The 24,291-nt window shown below is 63.0% G+C and overlaps 16 protein-coding genes and 1 non-coding gene across 17 annotated transcripts; 10 read left to right on the top strand and 7 right to left on the bottom strand.

Annotated features, from left to right (window-relative positions):
• Positions 1 to 31: 31 nt before the first annotated feature.
• YAK1 (dual-specificity kinase) lies at positions 32 to 2,454 on the top strand (the record flags this gene model as incomplete). Its single annotated transcript, XM_060266448.1, has 2 exons — positions 32 to 652; positions 676 to 2,454. The coding sequence occupies 2 exons, from the start codon at positions 32 to 34 to the stop codon at positions 2,452 to 2,454; spliced, it is 2,400 nt and encodes a 799-aa protein (XP_060122431.1).
• A 43-nt stretch (positions 2,455 to 2,497) lies between these two features.
• NDE1 (NADH:ubiquinone oxidoreductase) lies at positions 2,498 to 3,614 on the bottom strand (the record flags this gene model as incomplete). Its single annotated transcript, XM_060266447.1, has 4 exons — positions 2,498 to 2,500; positions 2,542 to 3,184; positions 3,207 to 3,355; positions 3,378 to 3,614. 4 exons carry the CDS (start codon positions 3,612 to 3,614, stop codon positions 2,498 to 2,500), a joined length of 1,032 nt encoding a protein of 343 aa, XP_060122430.1.
• A 130-nt stretch (positions 3,615 to 3,744) lies between these two features.
• MJAP1_002511 (uncharacterized protein) lies at positions 3,745 to 5,350 on the top strand (the record flags this gene model as incomplete). The annotated part of the gene is made up of 2 exons (XM_060266446.1): positions 3,745 to 3,899; positions 3,922 to 5,350. 2 exons carry the CDS (start codon positions 3,745 to 3,747, stop codon positions 5,348 to 5,350), a joined length of 1,584 nt encoding a protein of 527 aa, XP_060122429.1.
• Positions 5,351 to 5,359: 9 nt separating this feature from the next.
• MJAP1_002510 (uncharacterized protein) lies at positions 5,360 to 5,939 on the bottom strand (the record flags this gene model as incomplete). The annotated part of the gene is made up of 2 exons (XM_060266445.1): positions 5,360 to 5,470; positions 5,493 to 5,939. The coding sequence occupies 2 exons, from the start codon at positions 5,937 to 5,939 to the stop codon at positions 5,360 to 5,362; spliced, it is 558 nt and encodes a 185-aa protein (XP_060122428.1).
• A 61-nt stretch (positions 5,940 to 6,000) lies between these two features.
• MJAP1_002509 (uncharacterized protein) lies at positions 6,001 to 7,788 on the top strand (the record flags this gene model as incomplete). Its single annotated transcript, XM_060266444.1, has 1 exon — positions 6,001 to 7,788. One exon carries the CDS (start codon positions 6,001 to 6,003, stop codon positions 7,786 to 7,788), a length of 1,788 nt encoding a protein of 595 aa, XP_060122427.1.
• A 17-nt stretch (positions 7,789 to 7,805) lies between these two features.
• On the bottom strand, positions 7,806 to 8,531 carry PRE3 (proteasome endopeptidase complex; the record flags this gene model as incomplete). The annotated part of the gene is made up of 4 exons (XM_060266443.1): positions 7,806 to 7,939; positions 7,962 to 8,358; positions 8,381 to 8,458; positions 8,481 to 8,531. 4 exons carry the CDS (start codon positions 8,529 to 8,531, stop codon positions 7,806 to 7,808), a joined length of 660 nt encoding a protein of 219 aa, XP_060122426.1.
• Positions 8,532 to 8,611: 80 nt separating this feature from the next.
• On the top strand, positions 8,612 to 9,183 carry CNB1 (Calcineurin subunit B; the record flags this gene model as incomplete). The annotated part of the gene is given in 3 exon segments (XM_060266442.1): positions 8,612 to 8,672; positions 8,686 to 8,904; positions 8,945 to 9,183. 3 exon segments carry the CDS (start codon positions 8,612 to 8,614, stop codon positions 9,181 to 9,183), a joined length of 519 nt encoding a protein of 172 aa, XP_060122425.1.
• Positions 9,184 to 9,210: 27 nt separating this feature from the next.
• Positions 9,211 to 9,802, bottom strand: MJAP1_002506 (uncharacterized protein; the record flags this gene model as incomplete). Its single annotated transcript, XM_060266441.1, has 2 exons — positions 9,211 to 9,735; positions 9,758 to 9,802. 2 exons carry the CDS (start codon positions 9,800 to 9,802, stop codon positions 9,211 to 9,213), a joined length of 570 nt encoding a protein of 189 aa, XP_060122424.1.
• Positions 9,803 to 9,839: 37 nt separating this feature from the next.
• On the bottom strand, positions 9,840 to 11,621 carry MJAP1_002505 (uncharacterized protein; the record flags this gene model as incomplete). Its single annotated transcript, XM_060266440.1, has 1 exon — positions 9,840 to 11,621. One exon carries the CDS (start codon positions 11,619 to 11,621, stop codon positions 9,840 to 9,842), a length of 1,782 nt encoding a protein of 593 aa, XP_060122423.1.
• A 110-nt stretch (positions 11,622 to 11,731) lies between these two features.
• MJAP1_002504 (acetoacetate--CoA ligase) lies at positions 11,732 to 13,937 on the top strand (the record flags this gene model as incomplete). Its single annotated transcript, XM_060266439.1, has 2 exons — positions 11,732 to 13,781; positions 13,804 to 13,937. The coding sequence occupies 2 exons, from the start codon at positions 11,732 to 11,734 to the stop codon at positions 13,935 to 13,937; spliced, it is 2,184 nt and encodes a 727-aa protein (XP_060122422.1).
• Positions 13,938 to 13,991: 54 nt separating this feature from the next.
• On the top strand, positions 13,992 to 14,655 carry GAR1 (H/ACA snoRNP pseudouridylase subunit; the record flags this gene model as incomplete). Its single annotated transcript, XM_060266438.1, has 2 exons — positions 13,992 to 14,176; positions 14,199 to 14,655. 2 exons carry the CDS (start codon positions 13,992 to 13,994, stop codon positions 14,653 to 14,655), a joined length of 642 nt encoding a protein of 213 aa, XP_060122421.1.
• A 1,117-nt stretch (positions 14,656 to 15,772) lies between these two features.
• Positions 15,773 to 17,791, top strand: MJAP1_002502 (uncharacterized protein; the record flags this gene model as incomplete). Its single annotated transcript, XM_060266437.1, has 1 exon — positions 15,773 to 17,791. The coding sequence occupies one exon, from the start codon at positions 15,773 to 15,775 to the stop codon at positions 17,789 to 17,791; it is 2,019 nt and encodes a 672-aa protein (XP_060122420.1).
• A 164-nt stretch (positions 17,792 to 17,955) lies between these two features.
• Positions 17,956 to 18,878, top strand: vps26 (Vacuolar protein sorting-associated protein 26; the record flags this gene model as incomplete). Its single annotated transcript, XM_060266436.1, has 2 exons — positions 17,956 to 18,178; positions 18,205 to 18,878. The coding sequence occupies 2 exons, from the start codon at positions 17,956 to 17,958 to the stop codon at positions 18,876 to 18,878; spliced, it is 897 nt and encodes a 298-aa protein (XP_060122419.1).
• A 48-nt stretch (positions 18,879 to 18,926) lies between these two features.
• Positions 18,927 to 19,542, top strand: ATG27 (type II membrane protein; the record flags this gene model as incomplete). The annotated part of the gene is made up of 2 exons (XM_060266435.1): positions 18,927 to 19,503; positions 19,526 to 19,542. 2 exons carry the CDS (start codon positions 18,927 to 18,929, stop codon positions 19,540 to 19,542), a joined length of 594 nt encoding a protein of 197 aa, XP_060122418.1.
• A 217-nt stretch (positions 19,543 to 19,759) lies between these two features.
• MJAP1_002499 (uncharacterized protein) lies at positions 19,760 to 22,471 on the bottom strand (the record flags this gene model as incomplete). The annotated part of the gene is made up of 3 exons (XM_060266434.1): positions 19,760 to 20,419; positions 20,446 to 20,607; positions 20,630 to 22,471. 3 exons carry the CDS (start codon positions 22,469 to 22,471, stop codon positions 19,760 to 19,762), a joined length of 2,664 nt encoding a protein of 887 aa, XP_060122417.1.
• Positions 22,472 to 22,571: 100 nt separating this feature from the next.
• Positions 22,572 to 23,955, top strand: RPC34 (34-kDa subunit of RNA polymerase III (C); the record flags this gene model as incomplete). The annotated part of the gene is made up of 2 exons (XM_060266433.1): positions 22,572 to 22,816; positions 22,839 to 23,955. 2 exons carry the CDS (start codon positions 22,572 to 22,574, stop codon positions 23,953 to 23,955), a joined length of 1,362 nt encoding a protein of 453 aa, XP_060122416.1.
• Positions 23,956 to 24,082: 127 nt separating this feature from the next.
• Positions 24,083 to 24,187, bottom strand: MJAP1_002497. The gene has a single exon. It is a non-coding gene; the product is annotated as a tRNA-Leu (tRNA).
• Between the last annotated feature and the right edge of the window lie 104 nt (positions 24,188 to 24,291).

Here is a 24,291-nt window from a genome sequence, read left to right as displayed (position 1 = left end):
GCGGCGGCGCTGCGCCCCGCCAGCCCCGACCATGGCGAGCAGTACGCGACTGCGCGGCGCGCGCGATGGCGTCGACGGCGGTGCGGATGCATGGCCATCGACTGGGGTGGATGACGTGCTCGACGTTGAGCGTGGCTCGTACGGCGCGTCGCGCGGTGCCTATACCTACCCCCAGGCGAGCGACGAGGAGGGAAGCGACGAGGAGCTGCGATCGTCGCAGACCGACCACGATAACGACACGGAGGAGTCGAATCCCGTTGTCGTTGCGAAGGAGAATGTGCGGCGGCTGAGCGATCGCATGCGCAGCAGCAGCCATTATGCGCAGACGATGCGCGAGGCCGGCGTCACGACGCCCGTCTCGTCGTCGTGCTCGGCGCGTTCTGCGTCGAGCTTCTCCTCGAGCTCGTCGTCGGAAGAGGGTGCGTCGGGGCCTGGTGCCAAGATGGAGCCGATTTCGTCGCGCACCTCGTCGGTGAGCACCGCCACCACCGCCGCCACAACGCAGGTGCATGTGCCGACCAAGCGCCCCGGCCAGCCACAGTTTGAGGGGTTCTGGCAGGTGCGCTCGCTGGACGATCTGCGACCGATGCTGGACAATAGTACGATGGTGATGAAGCAGCGCCGTGCTGACCCGAACGGCGGCTTTGTGAGCGTACGTATTCTCGACTGACCCAGCCACTGAAAGCGCTCGCGACGAATCTGCACCACACGTACCACTTGGTGAATCCGTCGTTTGTGTACGAGCTTGCATTCAACCCGCGGCGTGTCTTGACAAAGCCGAGCAAGCCGATGTACAACGACGGGCACGACAACGAGGACTACGACTATATTCTCTACGTTAACGACTGGCTCGGCTCCGAGGACGGGCACCGCTACCTGATCCTCGACGTGCTCGGCCAAGGCACCTTTGGGCAGGTCGTCAAGTGCCAGAACATGGCGACGCACGAGATCGTTGCGGTCAAAGTCATTAAGAACAAGACTGCCTACTTTAACCAGAGCATGATGGAGGTCACCATCCTCGAGACGCTCAACCAGCACTGGGACGCGGACGACAAGCACAACATTCTGCGGCTCCAGGATACGTTTATTCACGCCAAGCACCTGTGCCTGGTCTTTGAGCTGCTCTCCTCGAACCTCTACGAGCTGATCAAGCAAAACTCGTTCCGTGGGTTGAGCACGAGTTTGGTGCGCGTCTTTATCACGCAGCTCCTCGACGCGCTCATCGTCCTCAAAGACGCGCGGCTGATCCACTGCGATTTGAAGCCGGAAAACATTCTGCTGCGCACGCTCCAGGCGCCGAGCATCAAGCTCGTCGACTTTGGCTCGGCGTGCCACGAGCAGCAGACGGTCTATACGTATATCCAGTCGCGCTTCTACCGCTCGCCCGAAGTGCTGCTCGGCGTGCCGTACACCTCGGCGATCGACATGTGGTCGCTGGGATGCATCGCCGCCGAGCTCTTCCTCGGCCTGCCCATCTTTCCAGGCACGTCGGAGTACAACCAGGTGAGCCGCATCGTCGAGATGCTCGGTCTTCCGCCGCAGTACATGCTCGACACCGGGCGGCAGACGCGCGAGTTTTTCAACTCGCACCAGGACGCCTACGGGCGCCTGTCGTACTCGGTCAAGCCCATGGAGCAGTACTCGCGCGAGCACCGCGCGCAGGAGCAGGCGAGCAAGCAGTACTTTCCGGGCACGACGCTCCCAGAGATTATCCGCCTCGCGCCGGTATCGCGGCGCAGCGGCCGCCAGGCCGACACGGAGAAAGAGATGGCGAATCGCGCGGCATTCACCGACTTTGTCGCCGGCCTCCTCTGCCTTGATCCGCTGACGCGCTGGACGCCACAGCAGGCCAAGCTGCATCCGTTTATCACCGGCGAGCCTTTTCACGCGCCCTGGCAGCCGCCGCCCGCGACGCCGCTCGAGTCGCCCCGCGACGAGTACTACCCGAGCCGCCCGGACTATTACTCCAACACCGAAGAGCACTACAATGCGTACGCCCCGCGCCCGACCGCGTATCCTCCACCGGCGCACAGCTACAACCGCGACTATGCGTGGGAAAGCTCGACGCCACTCGCATCCGACGCGCCGGTCTATCCCCAGCAGGGGGGCTTTGCGGTGGTCGTGCACGGAAAGGACACGTTTGACCCGCCGCGGTCGACACCGCATGCGCACGCCTCGCCGCATGCGCACGCGACGCCCCACGCCCACGCGACGCCCCACGCACCGGCCGACCAGGCCTACTCGCCCTCTACGTTCCGCGGCCCGTACGGGCGCGCGCGGCACGCGTCGCTCAGCTCGGGCGAGGCACTGCACCTGCCCACCGATGCGTACACGCCGCGGTACGCTGGCGCGTCGCCCGCACGGCCGCGCTATGAAGAAGGGCAGCGGGACTCGGCGAGTCTCCTTCCAATGTATGTGAACCAGCTGCCGCGGCAGGACGACTGGGATCGGTAGCTAGCGCCATGGGACTACTGGCTTCGTAGGCGAAGCACGCAACTTACTGGGCGAGGCCGCACGCCGCGGCGTGTTGGGTGCGGGCACCTGCGAGATGGACCGCCGCCGCGCGACACTTGCGCGGCGCGTGCCGGGCGACAGCGACGGGTCGTGCTCCATAAACTCGTACGGGACGTGCGTCGGAGACACGGCGCCGAGGCGCGACGTCGGCCGGCGCGACGCTGAGCGCGACAGCCCGTTGGTCGGCACGGGAATGAACGAGTTCGACTTGCGGCGGTCGGTGCGGGCGCTGTTCGGCGTCTCGGGCCGCGCGGGCGTCGCACGGCCGCCAACCGGCGTCTGGCTCCGCCACGGTGAGCCGCTCTGCGAGTGGGAGAGGCTCGAGCGTGGCCGCGGCAGCGCGCTCTTTTCGTTCGGCCGGCCGACCGGGGTCTGTGCGGTGTGCAGGCGCACCTGGAGCTGCTGCATGTGCTCGCGCAGGCGTTCGAGGGTATTCTTGGTGGGCTTGGGCGCCTTGACCACCAGGTCGCTCAGTTGCAGGTCATCGTCGGGGCGCGGCGCGGACTGGACGATGGCGAGCTCCTCGCGCAGGTCGCGCAGCTCGTCTTTCAGGCGCTGGTTCTCCTCCTCGAGCCGCGTCTTGTCCTCGAGCTCCGACTCGAGGAGCGCCGTTTTTTCCATCGCAGAGTTGTACCGCCCCTCCATGTCGGTGAGCGACGAGTTGATCATCCTGCATTAGCAGAGATACGCACCGCTCGGCATTCTCCAGCTCGTCATTGTCGAGCTCCATGTCGCGCAGCTTGGTCTTGTACGCGTCGTGCGATTCCCGCAGCTTGGACAGCTCGCGGTGCAGCTCGCCGAGCGTCGCATTGTGCTCAGAGAGCGACTGCTGGTACTTTCCCTGCGTCAGACACACAACGCACCCGCCACTCGTCCACGTCCAGCCGCAGCGACTCGTTCTCCGCCTGCAGCTCGTCCGCACGCGCGGTGCTCTGCGCGATATCCGCCTCGAGCTCCGCCTCGAGCTCTTTGCTCGACTCCATAAACTCTTGCAGCCCATTCTCGGCCTCTTGCAGCGCATCCTGCATGCTCCGTACCTGCGCCTTGTAGTGCGCCGCCTCCTCGGCGGCGCTGCCAAAGCGCGCCTCCCCCGCGGTCATGGAAACGCGTCCAAACACTTGTCACGTGAAGTGTTGTTGTACGACGATGAGCGGGGTGCGCCGACCAAGAGCGTCGCTCGCGCGGCAGAGCAGCGTCTCGCGCGCGGGCGCCGCGACGCCATCCAGACGTATGGAGATCGGCGACGAAGTCCGCTTCGAAGGAAGTGATCTCACGGGCGTCCTGCGCTACCTCGGCCCGGTCGAGGGACGCGACGGACACTTTGCCGGCCTCGAGCTGATCGGCGCGTCGGTCGGCCAAGGAAAGAACGACGGAACGATCCAGGGGTGCGTTTCTTTGCTGATGTAGTGTGCAATACTTTGCGACGACGCCAAACAACGGCATGTTTGGCCCGTCGGCCAAGCTCGTGCACCTCTCGACCACACGGCCCTCGAGCGCGACGGCCCGGCCGCTGTCGTCGCTCTCGGGCCGCGCATCGCGCTCCGAGGAGCGGCCACCATCGCGCGCGCGGCAGTCCAACGTCCCGCTGCCGAGCGCGACGCCGCAGCGCAGGACGCCGGCACGCGGCATGCTGTCGCCCGGCGTCCGCACGCCTCACACCTTTGCGCGCCCGAGCGGCCTGAGTGCGACGCCGCAGGCGACGCGCACCACGTCCATGCCGCGCTCGGTCCGCCGCCCGACGTCCGCGGCAGGGCACGCACGCCCGACGAGCGTTTTGCGCACGCCGCGGCGCGAGCCGAGTGGATTCTCGTTCGACGCCCCGGCGCCGGCGTCCGTAGACGATCCCAGCCGGCGCCTGGGGCTCCTGGAGCAGATGGACCTCGAAAACCGCAGCGCAACAGCGCTCGGTAGCGCGGACGACACCGTGCCGATGGTCGTCCACGAGCAGGTCGCCGAGGAGCTCAAGAACGCCCAGGCGCGTCTCCAGACGCTCAAGGTCTCGTCGGAAGACACCGAGGCACTGCGCGAGCAGACCGAGACGCTCCGCACGGAGCTCGCGGCGGTGCGCGCCGAGATGGACAAGATGCGCACCGAGTCCGAGGGCGACGCCAAGCTCAAGCCCATGGTCACGGCGTGGGACCGCGAGCGCGCCGAGCTCAGCAGCCGCATCGAGGAGCTGCAGGGCGCCGGGCGCGAAGCGATCGCCGTGTTTGAGCACCAGCTCGACCTCGCCGCCACCGAGCAGCAGGGGCTGCGCACGCATATCCAGGAGCTCGAGACGCAGCTCGCCAAGGATCCGCGCGACGCGAGCGTCTCGGCGACGGACATTGACCTCGCGAATTTGCGCGAGCAGAACGCACACCTCACCGACAAGGTCGCGGCCCTCGAAGAGGAGCTCGCCGAGGCCAAGGACAAGCTCGACGCGGCGAACGATGCGGCAAAGAAGGCGTCCACCGCCCACGACGCGGCCGCCGGCAGCCTCCGGGAAAAGATCCGCGCAGCCGAGCAAGAGAGCGGCGAGCACGCAGACGCCGCGCGCCGCGCCGAGGCCGAGGTCAAGAAACTCGAGGCGGCGCTCCAAGCAGAAAAGGCCGCGCACGAGCGCGAGCGGCAGGAGATCGAGTCGATGCGCGCTGCACCGCACGACGAGCAGCTCCAGGCGCAGCTCAAGAAGCTCGAGGCATCCAAGAAAGAGCTGGAAGACGTGCACGCAAAAGAGATCGCCGAGCTCGAGTCGCTGGTCGAGTCGCGCATCTTCCGCGAAGACGAGCTGGAGACGGAGATGGAGCAGCTGCGAAAAGAGCGCGACGAGGCGCTGGCCAAGTTGAAGGAATAGGGTATAGAGCTACGGATCACCTTCGAATCCACCGAGATCCGTCTGTCGCTTGATGCGCCCGGGGTGCACGAGTGATGCGGCAGAGTACTTGGCGCTTTTTTGGGGATTCGCCGCGAGGAGCTGCGTGAGAAAAGTGACGTACGTCGCGGTACTTTGCACGCTCGGCGTCGAGCGCGGCGCGTGCGTCGCGTAGCGCGGCCTCAAGCGACGCGACGCGGTCCGTATGGCGCGTGGCATGCGCGGAAAAGAACCGCGCGGCAAGCGCGGCGGCTTGGCGGTCGCTCGCGGGCACGAGGTCCAGCGCCAGGGGGGTGGGCGTAGCAATAGATATGCGGCACGTCTCGGACGTACGCGCGTCTGTGTCCTCGTCCGGCGTGTCCTCGTCGAGGAACGCGACCGAGAGGGACGTGCACGTCCACACTGCCAGCGCTGTCTCGGCATCGCACTGGGGAGGAAATGTGCCGATCCACCACCGTGCGCGCCGTGCACCCGCCACAGATACACTCACTTCCCACTCATGTGCATCGATAAACAGCGCCGCGGTGCACGCCCCCGCCTCGGTCGGCACGACGGCGAGCTGCGTCGCCATTATTGTGGTCCCTGCACGAACCACGTGGCTCCAAAAAAATTTCGCCGCTTTCTCTGCCACGATGGTGCGGGTGAAGAAAAGGGCGTCGAAGCGCGTGTCGACCAAGCAGCGCGAGAAGGTGCATAAGAAGGTGCGCGAGCACCACCGCAAGCAGCGGAGAGATGCGAAGAAGAACCCGCAGTGGAAGTCGCGCCGCCGCGAGGACCCCGGCATTCCGAACAGTTTCCCTTTTAAGGAGGAGCTCCTGAACGAGATCGAGCAGAAGCGCAGGGTCGCTGCCGAGGAGCGCATGATGCGCGATGACGAGGAGGAGGAGGAAGAGGAAGGGGAGGAGAACGAGGAGGGCGTGCCTGCGCCGGGCTTTGAGGAGCCGCTGAACCTGCCATTTGCGCCGACGCTCACGACGCCGCTCGACGACGTGCTCCAGAGTAACAAGGAGATCAAGGCGCTCGTGTACGTGGTCGACGCGCGCGACCCCGCGAGCTTCCAGAGTGCATGGCTCGAGGAGCAGCTCACGAAAAAGAGCCCGGCCCTGGTGTACGTCCTGTCCAAGGCCGACCTCGTTCCGGCCGAGGTGCTCACGGCTTGGGTGTACCGCCTGCTTTCGTCCAAGCGCCCCGTCTTTCCGGTGGCCACGCCGCCCTCGGCCGCGGCCGCGATTGGTGTCGACGCGCTCGCCGCGTTCCTCCGTCCCAAGGTGCGCGGCGGTGCGACGGCCGTGATTGGCCTCGAGAACGCAGGCAAGACGAGTGTCGCGACGGCGCTCCAGGGTGCATTCCAGGAGGACGATGGCGAGGAGCAGGTGTTTGACACTCCTGCGCTCCTGTCGTCCAAGACGACGCTGCCGGTCGACAACGACGACGACGACGAAGACGAGGAAGACGAGGAGGAAGAAGTCGAAGAGGAAGTCACCGCTCTCGGCGAGCTCCAGCGCCTCGAGAAGGAGCGCGCCAAGCTGCAGTGGCTCCTCGCACGCAACCAGGGCAACATGCAGCGCTTCAAGGATCCCTATGCACTGATCCGCACGCTCCTTTCGCGCGTTGCGCATCCCGAAGACCTTATGCTTATCTACGGCACGCCCGCCTTTGGCTCGTTTGTGCCGGCCGAGGCGACGCTCTCGGACGACGCACCGGTCGAGGAGGCGGTGCTGGAGAAGCTGCAGCGTACCGAAGACAAGGCGCAGGCGGATACCGAGCAGTTCCTTATTGGCGTCGCCCGCTCGGTCGGCCGCTTGAAGCGCTACGGTGTGCCGGATATCCTCAGCGCCGCGCGCGGAATCCTGCGCGACTGGTCGCAGGCGAGCATTGGGTACTATGCCGTGCCGCTCGACCGCCAGAAGCTCGTCGAAGCCAACGGCACCAAGGCCGACAAGGCGCGGTGGGCCGAGGCGCAGGGCAAGGTCGACCATGTTGCGTCCGCCGTGCTGCCCCGCAAGATGTGGCGGCAGCAGTGGAATGGACGCGAGCTGCGTCTGAAGCCGCTGCACGAAGGCCCGATGGCACACGATGTCCTTGTCTTTGCTCCGTATGAGGAGGAGGAGGAGGACGAGGAGGACGATGATGACGACGTTCCCGTGTACGCCGATGACGACGACGAGGATGAGGATGAGGACGACGACGACGACGACGACGACGAGGAAGAGGTCGATGACGAGATCGACGACGACCTCGACGACGACGACGACGACGACGACGACCTCGACGACGAAGAAGATGTCCCCGCGCCGCCTCCCAAGCCCGCCGCCAGCAAGAAACGCAACGCGCCGCCTCCCAAGCCTGCCAAGTCGCAAAAGACGGCCAAGCGCGCCCCTGCGCCCGGTGAGGCGTATGACCTGAATGCCTACTTCTAGGTTTGTAGCTGATATCTCTATACGTCCTTTGCCGCGAGCACCGGGAGCTTGTTACCCGGAATAAAGTGGCGTTCGACGCCCTCTTCGGTGATGACGGCCATGCGAATCGTGCCGCCAGAGGATCCGTCGCGGCGCATGGCGAGGCTCAGCGCTGGGTCAGCCAATTCACGTACCGTTCTGCACAAACTCGAGCGTCTGGTCCTTATTCCAGCCCTCTTTCCAGGTCGCATCGCAGTATCCGTAGATGTACGTCGAGCCCGAGCCGCCGATCGCCCACGGCTGCTCAAACACGCCGCCGCCGAGCGGGACGTTGAACACGCGTCCCCCCTTCTGCTTGTCCCATCCAGCAACAATGATACCCGCGCTGAGGCGGTCCTTGTTCTGGTATATGAGTTCCTGGAAGAGGTTCGCGGCGACGTCCGTCGGCGGCTGAGCCTCTTGCGTCACCGAGTAGAGCTGCAGGTGGTAGGTGACGATGTCCGCAAGTGCCTGCGTATCCGCCGCCGAACCCGAGCGGCAGCAGTAGATGCGGTCCGCAAGGTGCGTCAGCTTGTCCGTGACGCGGTTTGCCTGCATAAGCCACACGACGTACAATATAGGAGCCCATGGTGGTGCGCGAGTCGGCGCCGATCACGACACCGCCGTCAAATGCGACCGCCATAATCGAGGTCTGTGTAAGAAAGCCCACGTACGCCGAGGTCCACCTCGCCCTTCTTCAGCCGAGCAACGTCCAACGCGTCCATCGTGTCTCGAAGGAGGCTGGCGTAAGCGCCGCCCGATCGCCACGTGGGTGATCGATCGCCCTCCAGCCGCAGCGACGACGATGGGGCAGCAAGGCTCGCAGCTGCTGAATGACATGGAGCGGAGCACCAACTGTATGTGTCGTGACTAACGCAGTCTCCGCTCCAGAGATACAGCGCTTGAAGAAACGTTTCTTGAAACTCGACCGCGATGGCTCTGGCTCGATCGACCGCGACGAGTTTTTGCAGATCCCTGCCATTGCCAACAACCCGCTGGCGCACCGCTTGATTTCCATCTTTGACGCAGACGGCGGCGGGTCTGTCGACTTTCAAGAGTTTGTGCATGGGCTGAGCGTCTTTAGCAGCCAAGGGAGCCGTGAGGAGAAGCTGCACTGTACGTGTCTAAACTCATTCAGTTGTCTTTAAAGTCTACGACATGGACCGCGACGGCTATATTTCAAACGGCGAGCTGTTTCTCGTGCTCAAGATGATGGTCGGTGGTAATTTGAAGGACCAGCAGCTGCAGCAGATCGTCGACAAGACCATCATGGAGGCAGACAAAAACGGCGACGGAAAACTCGACTTTCACGAGTTCCTCGACATGGTGAACAACACCGACGTCGCCAAGCAGCTTACGCTTGAGGACCTGTTCTAGCGTAGCCATTTTGTTTCATTAGTGTAATCATGCTACAAAACGCAGGCGCGCCAGCGGCGCAAGGAGCTCGGTGAGCGACGGCACAGCCGCACCGCCCGCGGCCGTCGACAGCTGCCGGCGCTCGAGGCGGTTTAGGCGGCGGGCCGTGAGGCCGTTCCGCTGCGTGCGCTGGCCGCGCACGGGATAGCCGTTCGCATGCCGCCGGCCCTTGTACGTGCCAATGGCGCGGTGGTGCGCGATATTTCCCAGCATCTCACGGCGAAGGTCGCCTTCGATCATGATCGAGCGCAGCGGGTCGCTCGACGCCTGTGCACGCTGCGACGGAGGGGGCGTCGCCACCTCGGGCGCTTTTGCCTCCTTCCCTGCGACCGCCGCGCGCGTCGGCGAGGGGCCACGCGCGGGAATCAGGCCGGGCGAAGAGAGGTAGGCCGACAAGTCGGTGATCTGCGCCTCAGTCAGCGACGTGACCGTCGCGCGCTCGTGCACACCAATCCGCGCGCAAATCCGCGCCGCGGTATCATACGAGATGCCGTAAAAGGTCGTGAGCGCAATCTACGTTAGCACGGATACGTACGCGCACCAGCTTGTGGTCCGGCAGGTACGCGCCCAGCAGGTACATGGTGGAAGACGCAGTGGTCACGTGATTAGAATGTACACTATGGCGCGTGGAGCGCGGCGAGGACCTGGGCGGCGCTCGGGCGCTCCTCGGGGTGGGGCGAGACCATCTGCTGGATCAGCGCGCGGATATGGTCGGGCAGCCGACCTCCGCCGGGGAGGATGAGCGCGGGCGCGCCGTCCGGGTACGGCTGATGCAGGTCGTCCAAACGCATCGGCCGAGGGTCTTTCGGCGGCTGCAGCAACGGCGAGCGTGTCCCAGGCGCATCACCTTGTAGCAGCGGCGAATGTGTCCCAGGCGCATCGCCCTGCAGCACGACCGAGTCCATGGCCGACACCAGCGACTCGCTCCCGAGCTCGAGCGGCGGGAGCAGCGCGGCATGGGGCGCACGCGAGTTGCCCTGCGACACGCCCCGCGCACGGCCGACGACGCGGCGCTCCGTGTCGGACACGGTGCGCTCCGGGCGCATGCGCGTGCGCCACACGGGCTCGTGTGTCGAGGTAGAGAGGCAGCGGTTCAGGCTGCTTCCGTGCACGTTGCGTGAGGTCGCCGAGAGCGACTTGGTGCGGAGCACCTGCGCCGCGTCCGCTGCCGGCTTGTGCGGCGCCGTGGAGAGCACGCCGTGGGGCAGCGGCGAGGGGTCAAGCAGGCGCTCGATCGCGACGGGCGCGACGCGCAGCGAGCGATCGCTCATCTGCGACGAGCTGCGCACCGGCGAGCGCTCGACGCCGCGCAGCGTCGCCGGGCTTGAGCGCAGGTCGTCGTCGTCATGGATCGACATGCGCTCGATCCGATCGTCCTCCTCCGACTGGAAGAAGAGCGCCTGGCGCTGCCGCATCGCCATGACGCTGCGCACGCGGCGCGACGGCTCGACGCCAGTCGCGAGGGAATACAAGAGCACGCCGAGCGAAAAGATGTCGAGCGTGTAGGAGAGCGCCGGATGCGTATCGTCCTCGCCCTCGCGCGGCGTCCAGCGCGAGGTCGTAAAGAGCTCCGGCGCGCGGAACTGGGGCGTGCCGACCGTCAGGCAGTCGGTCGCCGGCACAGCCGCGTTGGAAAAAAGAACCGAGGTAAAATCACACAGCTTGATTTGCAGGTCGTGCGTGAGCAGGACGTTTTGCATCTTGATGTCTCCGTGCACGCAGCCCCGCGCATGGAGCCACTCGACGGTGCTCGCAAGCTGCGTCGCCCATGTCATCCACTGCTCGAGGTCCACGGCGTGTGGCTCGCGGTGCACGAACGTCGCCATAGTAAACGGCAAATGCTCGAGCAAAATGAGGAGGCGGGGCAGGTCGGTCGCAGAAGGCACATACTCCTCGGCGCCTTCGGCGCGCACGCCCACCTCGTCCATGACGGTAATTAGGCGCACGATTCGTGGATGCGGCCCGAGGCGGCGCAGCGCAAACGCCTCGTCGAGCCCCGCGAGCTGCGACTCGCGGTCCACCTGCATGCGCTTCACCGCACACAGCTCCCAGTCCACCTCGTGCAGGTGCGTGTCCCGGTAGGCGCCGAGGTATACTTCTGCGTTGCGTCCTTCGCCGAGCTTGTATTCGCGCTCAAGAAAGACACGGATATCTACACTGTCATCCGCACGAATCCTTTCGTGCTCCGACACACGCTGCTCCGTCGACATGCGCCCAAACGACGGGCGCTTGACGTGCCCGCGCTTCGCCGATAGCTCGGTCGGCCGCCGCGGTGGCCCCTGCAACTTTCGGTCGAGCTTCAGTGGCGGCTTGGCCTTCGGAGGCGACGGCAAATGCACTGATTCAAAAAATACATTGTTGCGCGACGAAGGCGCGTCCGACGCACGAACCGGCTCCATGCGGTGCTGCCGTGGCCAGCGCGGCACACGGGTGGCAAACGTCGCGCGCACGATCCACCCAACCCGGTTGTCACGTGACTAAACGAAGACGGTGGGGCTTCCCCAACGCGATGAGCTTTACAGAGGAGCCGATTCAGGGACGGATTGTCTGGACGCCGCCGCCGGGCGAGGCGCGCCTGGACAAGTTCCGCGAGCGTGTGAACAAGGAGCACAGCCTCGATCTGAAGACGTACGCCGATCTGCACAAGTGGAGTGTCGAGCACCTCGGTCCCTTTTGGCAGGCGGTCTGGGACGAGATCGGCGTCGTGTCCTCCGTGCAGGCGCCGGAAGTCGTGCCGAAGGACGCGCCCATGTTTCCGCCTGCCGAGTGGTTCTTTGGTGCGCGCCTCAACTTTGCGGAAAATATCCTGCACCACGGCCGCGACGCGGACATCGCGCTGATCTCGTGCACAGAGCGCGCCGAGGACACGCGCAAAATGACCTACAAGGAGCTGCGTGAGCACGTCGCGAGTGCGGTGCGCGCGCTGCGCAAGATGGGTGTCACGGTCGGCGACACGGTCGCGAGCTACGCGAGCAACACGGCGGAAAACATGATTGCGTTCCTCGCTGCGAGCGCGGTCGGCGCGGTGTGGACGAGCGTCGCGCCGGACTTTGGCACTGCGGGTGTCCTGGAGCGCCTGCTTACCGTGCGGCCCAAGGTGCTCTTTAGCGTGAACGCGGTGCTGTACAACGGCAAGCTCCACGACCACACGGCCAAGCTCAACTCGACCATTGCCGGCATCCTCGCCGAGCAGGACCGCGAGGCAAAGGGCGAAGGCGAAGACGGCGAGGAGCCGCGCGCAAAGCGCGCGCGCCACGAGCTGCGCGCGGGCCTCGAGCATGTGATCGTCATCCCCTACCCGGGCTCGCACCCCGAGGCCAACGACCGCCCGGACGGCGTGCAGGGCGAGGAGGACGGCCATGGCCTGACGCGCCACCTCTGGGCCGACTTTCTCGCGAGCGGAGCGCCGGAGAAGGGCGAGGCGGCGTCGACGATCGAGTACGAGCAGCTCGACTTTAACCAGCCGCTCTGGATCCTCTTTTCCTCCGGCACAACCGGCAAGCCCAAGGCGATTACGCACCGTGCGGGCGGAATGCTCTTGCAGTTCGGCAAGGAGCACCTGCTGCTCGGCGGCCTGAGCCGCGACGACGTCTTTTTCCAGCACACCACGACCGGCTGGATGATGTGGAACTGGCTCGTGGGTTCGCTCTTGAGCGGGTGCCCCGCGGTGCTGTACGACGGCTCGCCGGCTTTCCCCACCGGCGTGCTCTGGGAGCGCGCGGCGGAGCTCGGCATCACCGTCTTTGGCACCTCGGCCGCATACCTCTCCATGATCGAGCGCCGCGGCTACGAGCCCAAGGAGCTGCACGACAAGCTCAAGGTCCGTGCAATTCTCTCCACGGGCTCGCCCCTTCGTGCCGAGCTCTACCTCTACTGCGAAAAGCTCGTGGGGCACAAGGTGCAGGTCGGCAGCATCACTGGCGGCACGGACCTCTGCTCGCTCTTTGCCTCGAACAACGTCACGCTCCCTGTGCGCGCAGGCGAGCTGCAGTGCATTGCGCTCGGCATGGACGTCGACGTGTTTGACTCGCAGGGCGAGCGCGTGCCGGACATGGTCGAGGGCGACCTTGTGTGCAAGAAGCCGTTCCCTGTGCAGCCGCTCGGATTCTGGCGCCAGCCGAACGAGCGCTACCGCGACAGCTATTATACCCAGTACCCAGGCGTCTGGTACCACGGCGACCTGGTCATGCGCTCGCCGCACGGCGGCCTCGTCATGCTCGGCCGCTCCGACGGTATCCTGAACCCCAGCGGAATCCGCTTTGGCAGCGCCGAGATCTACGAGGTGCTCGAGAGCTCCGAGGCGATCGCCGAGACCTCACCGCTCTCCAAGATCAGCGACTCGCTCGTGGTCGCGCTCAAGACCCCGGCCAAGGACGACGAGGTCGTGGTCCTCTTCCTCGTCACGCCAGACGAGGCGGACTGGAATGCGGTTGAACAAGAGGCGCGCCGCATCATTCGTGCTCAGCGCAGCGCGCGCCACGTCCCTACGTACATTCGCCGCGTCAAGGGATGCCCCAAGACGCTCAACGGGAAGCGCGTCGAGGTGCCTGTGAAAAAGCGTACGTCTATTTACTTACCCAGTGATCAATGGCGCACCCCTCAGCACCATCAACCAATCGACTCTCCTTAATCCCGAGGTACTCGACGAGTACATCGCGCTCGGCCAGGCCCTCCGCGCGGACCTCGCCGCAAAGGCGCCCGGCCCCGCCAAGTAGTGTCACGTGCCTTTTCTTTTTTGCCAGTGCCGCGAACGTTGCAGGAAAGCGACCATGTTTCGTGGTGGTCGTGGTGGACGCGGTGGATTTAGCGGTCGCGGCGGGCGTGGCGGCATGGCCAATGCCGGCCCGCCTGCGAACGTGATTCCGTTTGGTACTTTTAAGCACGCCGTCGAGGGCGAGATGTTCTGTGCGGGCACCGACCCGAAGCACGTTCCCTACTTTAACGCTCCGATTTTGTACGTGTCCTTGCTCACCCAGCCTTGAAAACAAGTCGCAGATCGGAAAGGTCGACGAGATCTTGGGGCCCATCAACGAGGTGTTCTTCACGATCAAGACCGAGCCGGGCATCGTCGCCTCGTCGTTCAAGGCGGAGGACACCGTATACATCTCGGACGACCGTCTCTTGCCGATTGAGCGCTTCCTCCCGAAGCCCAAGAGCGTTTCCAAGGGACCCAAGAAGCGCGGAGGCGCTGGCGGCGGCCGCGGCGGTGCGCGCGGCGGCTTTGGCGGCCGTGGTGGTGGATTCGGCGGCCGTGGTGCGCCGCGCGGCCGCGGCGGCGGTGGCTTCGGTGGCCGCGGCGGCGGTAGCTTTGGCGGCCGCGGCGGCGGATTCGGTGGCCGCGGCGGCGGCGGCCGCGGCGGCGGCTTCGGCGGTCGTGGCGGCGGCGGCGGCGGTTTCCGTGGCGGCAGCGGCGGTTTCCGTGGGCGGCAATAAATGTACTGGCATCCAGTGCCATGCTACAACGTCATGTACCATACCTTTGACATCTCGTGTATCGTGATAGAATGCATGCGGTTGCGCTTACTTACTGTGGAGAAATCTACATGATATGGGGAGGCAGAGCGACAAGGAGTACAGGGTGGGGGATGATTTGCGCAAACGATGCTCGCAGTCATGAGAGATACTGCAAGCGCGATAAGAACCGTCTCTCGCAGGGCAAAGCGTGCGTTCTGGTGTGCATGAGAGAAAGCCAGCCGCACTGCTAACAGCTGGTAGCGCCGGCCGACTGGTATGCGCAGGAGGAACGCTAGATAGCCAGGTCGTCCAGGTTCGCGACGACCCCAGCTTATCAGGCATACGGTAGCGAGCTACGGTAGCCGGCCGCGGTGCTGCGCAGCGTCATGAAGGAGTAGACGCGAAAGCCTCGCGCCAGCTTGGGGGCGCGTGCTTGTTGCTGCTTCTGCAGCTGACTCGTGGTACGGAAAAGGAGCATGGGAGTAGCTAGTAGACTAAATTAGGAGCGATAAGCAAGTATGCGTAGGGGCTCTGGACGCCTACCCCATCTATTCTCTATGTCATGAGACTCGGGCCTCCGCAAGCACGTGGCGTCTTTCGCTCGCCTATCGCCTCGTCAGGCGACCGAGGACCTAGCAAAGGATGCGCCAAGAGTCGTCTATCTATGCAAAAGCTTATTCGAAAGGCACCGCCAATGCGCAGTAATGAACACTATCCTGGCAAAAGATAACGCGCCGACTCCGCAGCCCCGGCCCCTCCCCCGCCTTTCCTGCGGTAACAAGCGCCATGTGGCGCAAAAAAGCATTCTGCAGAAAAATCGAACCCACGATTTGGAAAGATGCGCACTTGTCACCGCAGCTGCTCGTCACTGGCCCAATTTAACGAGCGAGATTTTCGCGTAGGTGATCTGGCCAATCACAAAAGGGGGTAATAGCAACCGGGTTATCATTACTTTTACACGTTGATAACGACGAAGAAGGTTTTGTAATCGAGCTGTTCGCGATGCAGAGAAAGTAGGAACGGAACGTGCAAAGCCAGTAGATAAAAGGCGCCACTGGAACTGGAACGCCACCTTCCATCAAACACCGAGTCCAAGATGGCGGATTCTCCCGCGCAAGTGCTTGGTCAAGGCGTCGGCTGGGCCGTCGTTGTCGGCCTCGGTTTCGCCTTCGCCGGCCTGATGATGCTCATTACGCTCATCCAGGACCGGCTTACCGATCACGACTCGAAGAATGTCGAAGAATTCAATAGCGCAAGCCGCTCCGTCAAGCCAGGTCTCGTCGCAGCTGGTATTGTGTCTGCGTGGACGTGGGCCGCGTCGCTGCTGCAGAGCTCCGTGATGACCTTCAACTACGGTGTGTCGGGAGCATACTGGTACGCGGCCGGCGCCTCGTTGCAAATTTTCCTGTGTGCCGTTATGGCCTGCAAAATCAAGACCTGTGCGCCATTCGTGGCGACCTATCTGCAAGTGGTCCGCATCCGCTACGGCAAAAAGGTGCACGCGCTGTTTGTCGCCTTCGCGCTCGTCACCAACCTGCTCGTCTCGTCGCAGCTCGTGCTCGGTGGCGCAGCGGTCGTCACCGAGCTCACCGGCCTTCATGTCCTTGCCGGTGTCTTTTTGATTCCCACGAGTGTCGCGGTGTACACAGTGACGGGTGGTCTGCGTGCGACGTTCATTGCCGACTACTCGCACACGATCGGACTCTTCGTCATTATCCTCTACTTCTTCTTCTCGATCTGGACCGGAAACGGGAAGATTGGCAGCCTGGAGAAGATGTCCGAGATGCTCACGGCCAGTGCACAGGCCAACCCGGTCGAGGGCAACGCGGGCGGCTCGTACCTCACGATGCGCTCCAAGCACGGCCTCATCTTTGGCGTGATCAATATCTGTGGTAACCTCGCGACCGTGTTCTGCGACCAGTCGTACCACCAGCGCTCGATTGCGTCGCTGCCCACGACCGCCGCCCGCGGTTTCCTGCTGGGTGGCAGTGCCTGGTTCCCGATTCCCTTCCTTTTTGCCACTACAATGGGCCTCGCTGCACGCGCACTCATGGGGACCGACCCGACCATGGCAAAGCTCACTGAGCTGCAGATCACTTCGGGACTTCCTGCGCCCTCGGTCGCGGTCGCAATGTGCGGCAAGGGCGGTGCGGTCGCCGTGCTGATTCTCATCTTCTTGGCGGTGACTTCGGCGACGTCCGCGCAGCAGATTGCCGTCTCGTCCGTCTTTACCTTTGACCTGTACAAGGTGTACTTTAAGAGCGATGCGAGCGGCAAGCACATCCAACTGGTCTCGCACGCCGTCGTGCTGGTCTGGGCGCTGATCATGGCCATCTTTGGTTTGATTTGGAACTATGCCGGCATCTCGCTCGGCTGGCTCTACCTGATGATGGGCATTATTGTCTCTCCTGCCGTCTTCCCCATCTTTGGTACATTGACGTGGAAGAAGACGAACCCCGCGGGATGTGTGACCGGCATGCTTGTCGGTCTAAGCCTCGGTATCCTGAGCTGGCTCGTGACGGCCTACGCGCTGTACGGCGAGGTGACGATCGCCACGACCAACAAGCAGTACCCCACGCTGGCGGGCAACCTCGTGTCGATTTGTGTCTCGACCATCATCACCAGCGTCTGGAGTCTGATCTCGCCGCAGAACTACAACTTTGCGGCCACGCGTGCGTTCAACGCGCCGGAGGACGCACTTGCGGAGCCGGACATGCCGGTGCTGCTCAAGGACGGCTCCGGTACGGCTACCCCCGAGGATCTCGACAAGGCCGAAAAGTCTTGCGCCACCTCGATGCACTACCGCGACCCCGGCGAGGACAACATTGAATACGTCCGTGCCGCTGGTCTCGATCCTGCGGTGATTGACCAAGCGGCGAAGCGTGTCATTTGGATCTCGTCCATTACCTCGTTTATTCTGGTGGTTCTCATACCGGCAGTCGCGACATCGGAGCGAATTTGGAAACCAGCTGGTCTGGGTGCGTGGGTCTGGCTCGGTTTTGTGTGGCTCTTGTACTCTATCGCTACGGTGGGTATTCTGCCGCTATGGGAAGATCGTGCCGAGCTTTGGGTCGTGCTGAAAGGCGCGGTTCACTTTGGGAAGAAGGATGCCTAATGACCTGTTAATGCAAAGAGATCTGTTCATGCACACCTGTTTTATAGATCTTAGCTTGTATAATGATGTATCCCCTTTCCAAAAATCACGCGAGGAAATAAGCGATGGAGATAAGCGGCGGCCCCGGCGCTGCTTGCACTTCGCGACGGACGCGTGGGGCGAGCATGTCGTCGCTCTTTAGCTTTTCGACGCCGGTCGACATTGATGTGCGGCTCGAAGATGAGCATGATCGGAAACAAGTCGATGTGAAGCTCGAGAGTCCCGCGAAAGAGACGCTCCCGGTGTACTTTGACGGAGAGAGCCTGCGGGGCTCGGTCGTGATCCAGCCCCGGAATACCAAGCGGATGCAGCACGATGGCGTCAAGATTGAGTTTATCGGGTGCATTGGTACGTTTTTTTTTAAGCTGATACAGAACTCTACTTTGACCGCGGCAACCACTACGAGTTCCTCTCGCTCGTGCAAGAGCTCGCGATGCCCGGCGAGCTGCGCGAGTCCGAGTCGCTTCCGTTCGAGTTCAAGAACGTGGAAAAGCTGTACGAGAGCTACAATGGCATCAATGTGAAGCTGCGCTACTTTCTGCGCGTGACCGTGAGCCGCCGGATGTCGGACGTGATCAAGGAGCGGGAGCTCTGGGTGCACTCCTTCCGCCTTCCCCCCGACTCGAATAATGCGATCAAGATGGAAGTGGGTATCGAGGACTGCCTGCACATTGAGTTTGAGTACAACAAGTCCAAGTACCATCTAAAGGACGTGATTGTCGGCAAGATCTACTTCTTGCTCGTCCGCATCAAAATCAAGCATATGGAGCTCTCTATTATCCGGCGCGAGACGACCGGTGCGGTGCCGAACCAGTACAACGAGTCCGAGACCATCACCAAATTTGAAATCATGGACGGCGCGCCGGTGCGTGGCGAGACGATTCCCATCCGGCTCTTCCTCGGCGGCTTTGACCTGACACCGACCTTCCGCGACGTGAACAAGAAGTTCAGCACGCGCTACTACCTCAACCTCGTCCTGATCGACGAGGAGAACCGCCGCTATTTCAAGCAGCAGGAGATCACCATCTTCCGCATCCCAGAGAATTAGCGCTGTAGATACCGCCGCCCGATGCGGCCCGATGTAGTTCGTACCACGATGCACTGGCCCTGGTTCGTGGTGCTCCTTGCGCTGCTGGTGCGCGCCGACCCGTGCATTTACACGGGCAAGACGGCGCGGGGCCAGGACGACAAGGTGGACCTCGCGCCCGTCTTTGCCAATGGGCCGCTGAGCATCGACTCGGTTGTGCCGACGCCGCCGAGCCGCACGCGGACACAGGTGCAGATCGACCTGTGCAACCCCTTGCCGATTGACAAGGCAAAGAACGCCGAAGACCAGTGCCCGGACGGGACGCTCGTGTGTCTGTCGGTGACCAATGAGAAGCACGGCGAGAATCGCATCGAGCAGGTGGTCCCGGCCGCGACCAAGGCCGAGACCAGCAAGCTTGCCGAGACGCTCGAGCGCAAACCCGCGCGCGCGAATGCGCCTCGCTTCATCATCCACCTCGCCGCACCGAGTTGGGGCGAGATTGTGCAAAAGACCCAGGTTCAGTTCTTTTGCAGCCCAGAGCACAAGGTGCCGATCGCTCGGCCGTCGGACCACCTGAGCTGGGACAGCAAGGCGCCGCTTGCGCTGGACATTTTGTCGAGCGAGGTGTGCCACGGCCGGCATCCGAGCACCTCGCCGGGCTTCTTCAGGAGCATCGGATTGCTAATCTCCTTCTTCTTCTGGGTGGCCCTCGCCGCATTGGTGCTGTACTTGCTCGGCGGGATTTGGATAAACTACAACCACTACGGCGCACGGGGTTGGGACCTGCTGCCGAACCGCGACTTTTGGCGCGAGACGCCCTATCTCGCTCGCGACGCTTTTCGCCACGTCTTTCGCTCGGCGTCGAGCGGGTCGGGCGGCGCACGCAGCGGCTACGATCCGATTTAGTCCATCGCACCGAGCGTGTGGAAGAAGCGGCGGACGACCGCTTGGCCCTTTTCGAGATTCACGAGGCGGATGCGTTCGTTGGGCAGGTGTGCGTGGTCCGAGGCCTGGCCCATAGGGAGATGTACAGCCTGTGCGCCGAGTTCTTTTTCGAGGATCGCCATGCCGGGAATCGAGCCGCCTTCGCGGATACGCACTGGCGGCTCGCCCCACTCCGCCTCGATGGCCTCGGCAAGGGCGTGCCAGTACGGCAGCTCGAGCGAGCCGAGCCACCAGTCGGCGCGGTGAAAGACGGACACCTCGATGCGGTTGGTCGACTGCAGCGCGTCAAAGTTGCGCTGGATGCTGTCGCGCAGCAGCTGCTCGATCGCATCGAGCGACTGGTCGGGGACAATACGCACACTGAGCGACGCCTCGACCGAGTTCGGAATCACGGTCGAGTGGCCCGCGTTGCTGTTCGTCAAGCGGTGCACGGTAAAGGAGGGCATGCACCACAACGCCATGAGGCTCTCGGCGCTGGTCGGCGGGCCGCGCGCCTCGTGGACAATCGACTCATAGTAGGCACGCTCTTGTGCCTCGACAGGACGGACATGGGTATAGAAACCGGGTAGCGCGACACGTCCCGCACCGTCGGTAAGCGTGGCAAGGAGCTTGATCATCTGGGTGAGCTAAAAAAAAAACGTACATCCATCATCGGCTCGCGCTCCGCGCCGCCGTCGACACCCGAATGCCGGTCGGCGTGCAAGCCGGTAATGCGCACAATGACCTGGATCACACCGCGCAGGCCGACCGTGAGACAGGGGCGCTGCTCGCCGAGCCAGTACGAGTTGCAGACAAACACAACGTCCTGGGTGAGAAGAGATACATACAATCTTGCCAATCAGCTCCTTGTGCTCGCGCAGACAGGCCTGGAAGCCTTTCGAGCCGGTCTCTTGCTCGCCTTCGACCAACATCACCACGTCCACATTCAGCTCCTTGGCATGGAGCAGCTCGCTCGCGGCGTACGCAACGGCCAGCACTGGACCTTTGTTGTCGCTGACGCCACGGCCGTACAGGTAGCCGTTGCGACCGCTCAGTTCCCACGGGCTGCTGTCCCACTCGCCGCTCGCGGGAATACAGTCATAGTGCCCGTAAAAGAGGCAGCGGCGGCGCGCAGGGCCTTTTGACGCGCGAAACGTGCCGAGGACCATGGGGTTCGCACGCGCGCCGCCAGAGACGAGGCGCACATCGCTCGCCCCGAGCTCCATCAGCGTCGTCTTTAAAAAGTGCGCGGCCTGTCGCGAATCTTCCATATTTTCATCGTCGGCCAGCATCGTGGGGCCGTTCGACACACTTTTGTAGCGGATAAAGCGCGCAAGGCGCTGGACCAGCGAGGGAGGGACAGCCGCCTCCTCGCTCGCCGCAGGCACCGCGGCCGGCGGCTCAAACGACCACAGGCGCACACACTCGTCCGAGGAGCCGGTGATTAGCACAGGCTCCGCCGTAAGCCACGAGTAGCGCGACGTGGCCGCGCGGTTGCCGCTGTACACTGCACATGTCTGCACAATGTCGTCGTGCGCGGCCCAGCGCGCAGTACACCGGAAGTACTTGTCCCAACGACACACATGGCCATCGGCACTGCCCGAGAAAAAGGTGCGTTCCGCGCCCGGCTCTGCGAGCTGCATGCACAGCACATCGTCGTTGTGGCCACGCAGCGTGCGGATCAGCGTACGGCTATCAATGTCCCACACGTCAATCGTTCCGCCCTGCTTGCCGGCCAGCAGCGTGCTCTCCCACGCGCCGAGCGTGAGGATCGCATCACCCGTCGGCAGCGGAAGCTCGAGCGTGTGCTGCAAGAGGATGCCGTCCGCATTCAGCGTCCAGAGACGAATCATCTCGTCGCCGGCGCCGCTGGCAAGTATCGGAGCGCCGCTCGCAACCGGGACGATGGTCAGGCTGTAGACGTAGCCAAAGTGGGCCGAAGGGATGACGCACGTTTTGTTCACAGCGAGGACCGACATTTGCATCGGCGCACATGCGCGCAACGGCAGAGGAGGATGCGCATCCGTCGCGACGCTGCTGGCCATGTGCACGGCCGTGCGGCGGATAAGTTGCTCGGCCGTGCGCACGGCGAGCGGCAGCGGGCTCGACGCGCCGGACATTGCGCGCGACATGGAGTCAAAGAACTTGTGCGGCCGCGACTCGGGCACGGCATGTAGCGGCGTCTCACTGAGCTTTTCGGGTGTGATGCAGATCCATTGAATGGACGTGTCCTGGCATCCAAGATAGAGGGTATGCAGTGCAGAGCACCAGGTCATGGTCAAGATATCGCCTGTGTTGTCTGTCGCGGGGTAAATGAGTGCGAGGGGCTCGAGCTCACGCACGTTCCAGAGACGCACGGTGCTGTCGGACGAGGCACTAAACAGCCAGCCTTTCTCGGCGGCGAGCTCGAGCGCAAGTACGCTGCGCGTATGTCCAATGAGCGTGGCATGCAGCTGTTGCGTTACCAAGTCCCATACAAAGATGGTGCCGTCCTGGGCGCCGGCAAACAGCAGGCCGCGTTCCTGATAGACAGCAATCGCCAGAATCGAGGTATCATTCAGGGTGACGGTATGCAGCGGCTGCGCGGTCGTGTCCGTGATGGCTTGCAGTAGGTCATCCCCTATGACGGATTCCTCCTGCGTCGGCTTCATACCGACCGGGTCCAATGCCGACGTAGCGCAGCCCGCCATCCTTAGCGCCTCGACGCGATGGTGCAAAGATGTTGCAATGTGGAGAAATGGCCCTTTTTACGGCATTTCGCCTCGTGGCTTTTTTTGGTCCAGCACTGGGATGCCGCCGAAAAAGGGGCCGGACGTGAGCGGGCTGACGGCGCTCGAGAAGCGCGCGCACGCCGCGGCGCTCGCTGCACCGGACCACACTGTGACAGGCGAAGAACTAGCGCTCCGTCTGAATGACGTGCCGATCGAGGAGCAGCTCCTCGTGATCAATAGCCTCTTGAAAAAGAGCCTCTTTAACGCGCAAAAGGGGCCCAACGGCATCCAGTATGTCGCCATCTCCAAGGGCGAGGCTAGCGTGTACGTCAAATGACTGACCCAGACTCGGAACGATGGATGGGAACGAGCTCATCATCTATAACCACATCAAGGACGCCAAGAACGAGGGCATCTGGACTAAAATGATCAAGGCACGCACGAATCTGCACCAGACGATCATGAATCGCTGCCTGAAACTGCTGGAACAGAAACAGCTGGTCAAGGCGGTTAAGTCGGTCAAGTTTCCGACGCGGAAAATCTATATGCTGTATGATCTCACCCCGTCGATCGAGCTGTCGGGTGGCCCGTGGTATACGGACAATGAGCTGGACACGGGCTTTATCCACGAACTGTCAATGGCGTGCTTGAGGTATGTCCAGTCCAAGTCGTGGCCCAAGGACGGACGCTCTTCGGCATTGTACCCGGCGTCCCACACGGCCGATCTGCCGACGGCGACCAGCGTGCACCGCTACCTAAAGGCAGCCAAACTTACTGACACGGAGCTGGAGCCGGAGCATGTGGTCGCATTGCTTGACCTGCTCATTTACGACAATGAAATCGAAAAGATCCCCGTCCTGCCAACGCAGACAGCCCGGCGAGGCACGCGGCGCTCGGACCACGACGAGGACTCGGATACGTCGGACGAAAGCGAGCCGGAGCGCCACAGCAGCGCGCAGCGTGGTAGCAGCCGTCACCGCAAGCGTGCACGCCGGAACCGCCGCGACAGCAGCTCGGACGAGGACAGCAGCAGCGATGACTCGAAGGACTCTGATGCCATGTCAGAAGACACGCCGCCGAGACGCAAATCGTCCAAGAACAAACGGAAATCATCGTCCAAGCGCAAATCTATCCGCATCTCGAGCGACGACGACAGTGGATCGCAGCACGAGGACGACGATGAGGGCGCTGCGAACCTCACGCATGTCCCGTACGTATACCGCGCCGTAAAGCGCATGCTCCAACCGCATGGGGGGACTACGACCAGCTACGTTCCGCTCACTGCGAGCTGGCTCCAGACGCCGTCGGGCAACGACAATGTGGATGAAGTTGCGGCCAGCGCCGAACTCTACTTTGGGACCCATTCGGAGCCTGCAGGCGGAAAGACGGCAACAGCGACGGAAAATGGCGTCGCTGCCGTTGATGCCCCACAGAGGGGATGGCTCGAATCAACGCTCACGTAATGTAAACAAGGACCCAGTAGCTGGCCAATCGATACCAAAAGAAAAGAAAAGAATGCGCGGGAGTCATGATCAAGTCACGGCCCATGTGCTCTCCCTCCAGTGTGGAGGATCCTAAAAAAAAGAAATGTGACAAGAGTGGGATTCGAACCCACGCCCGAAGACAACGGAAGCTAGAAGCTCTTATATTAAGGTAACCTTAACGTTGCGCCTTAGACCACTCGGCCATCTTGCCTTGAATCGGAAGTTTATCTTCGTTGTGCATACATGAATGCCCGGTGAAACTGGCAGGGCGTTCATTGTGCACCGACCGTCCCCTGTACCTACTGGCAATTTTGA

Source organism: Malassezia japonica, chromosome 4 (assembly GCF_029542785.1).
Source record: "Malassezia japonica chromosome 4, complete sequence".
Lineage (NCBI taxonomy): Eukaryota > Fungi > Basidiomycota > Malasseziomycetes > Malasseziales > Malasseziaceae > Malassezia > Malassezia japonica.
The sequence above is the reverse complement of the archived record's forward strand: the minus strand, read 5'-3'. Positions and strand labels throughout refer to the sequence as shown.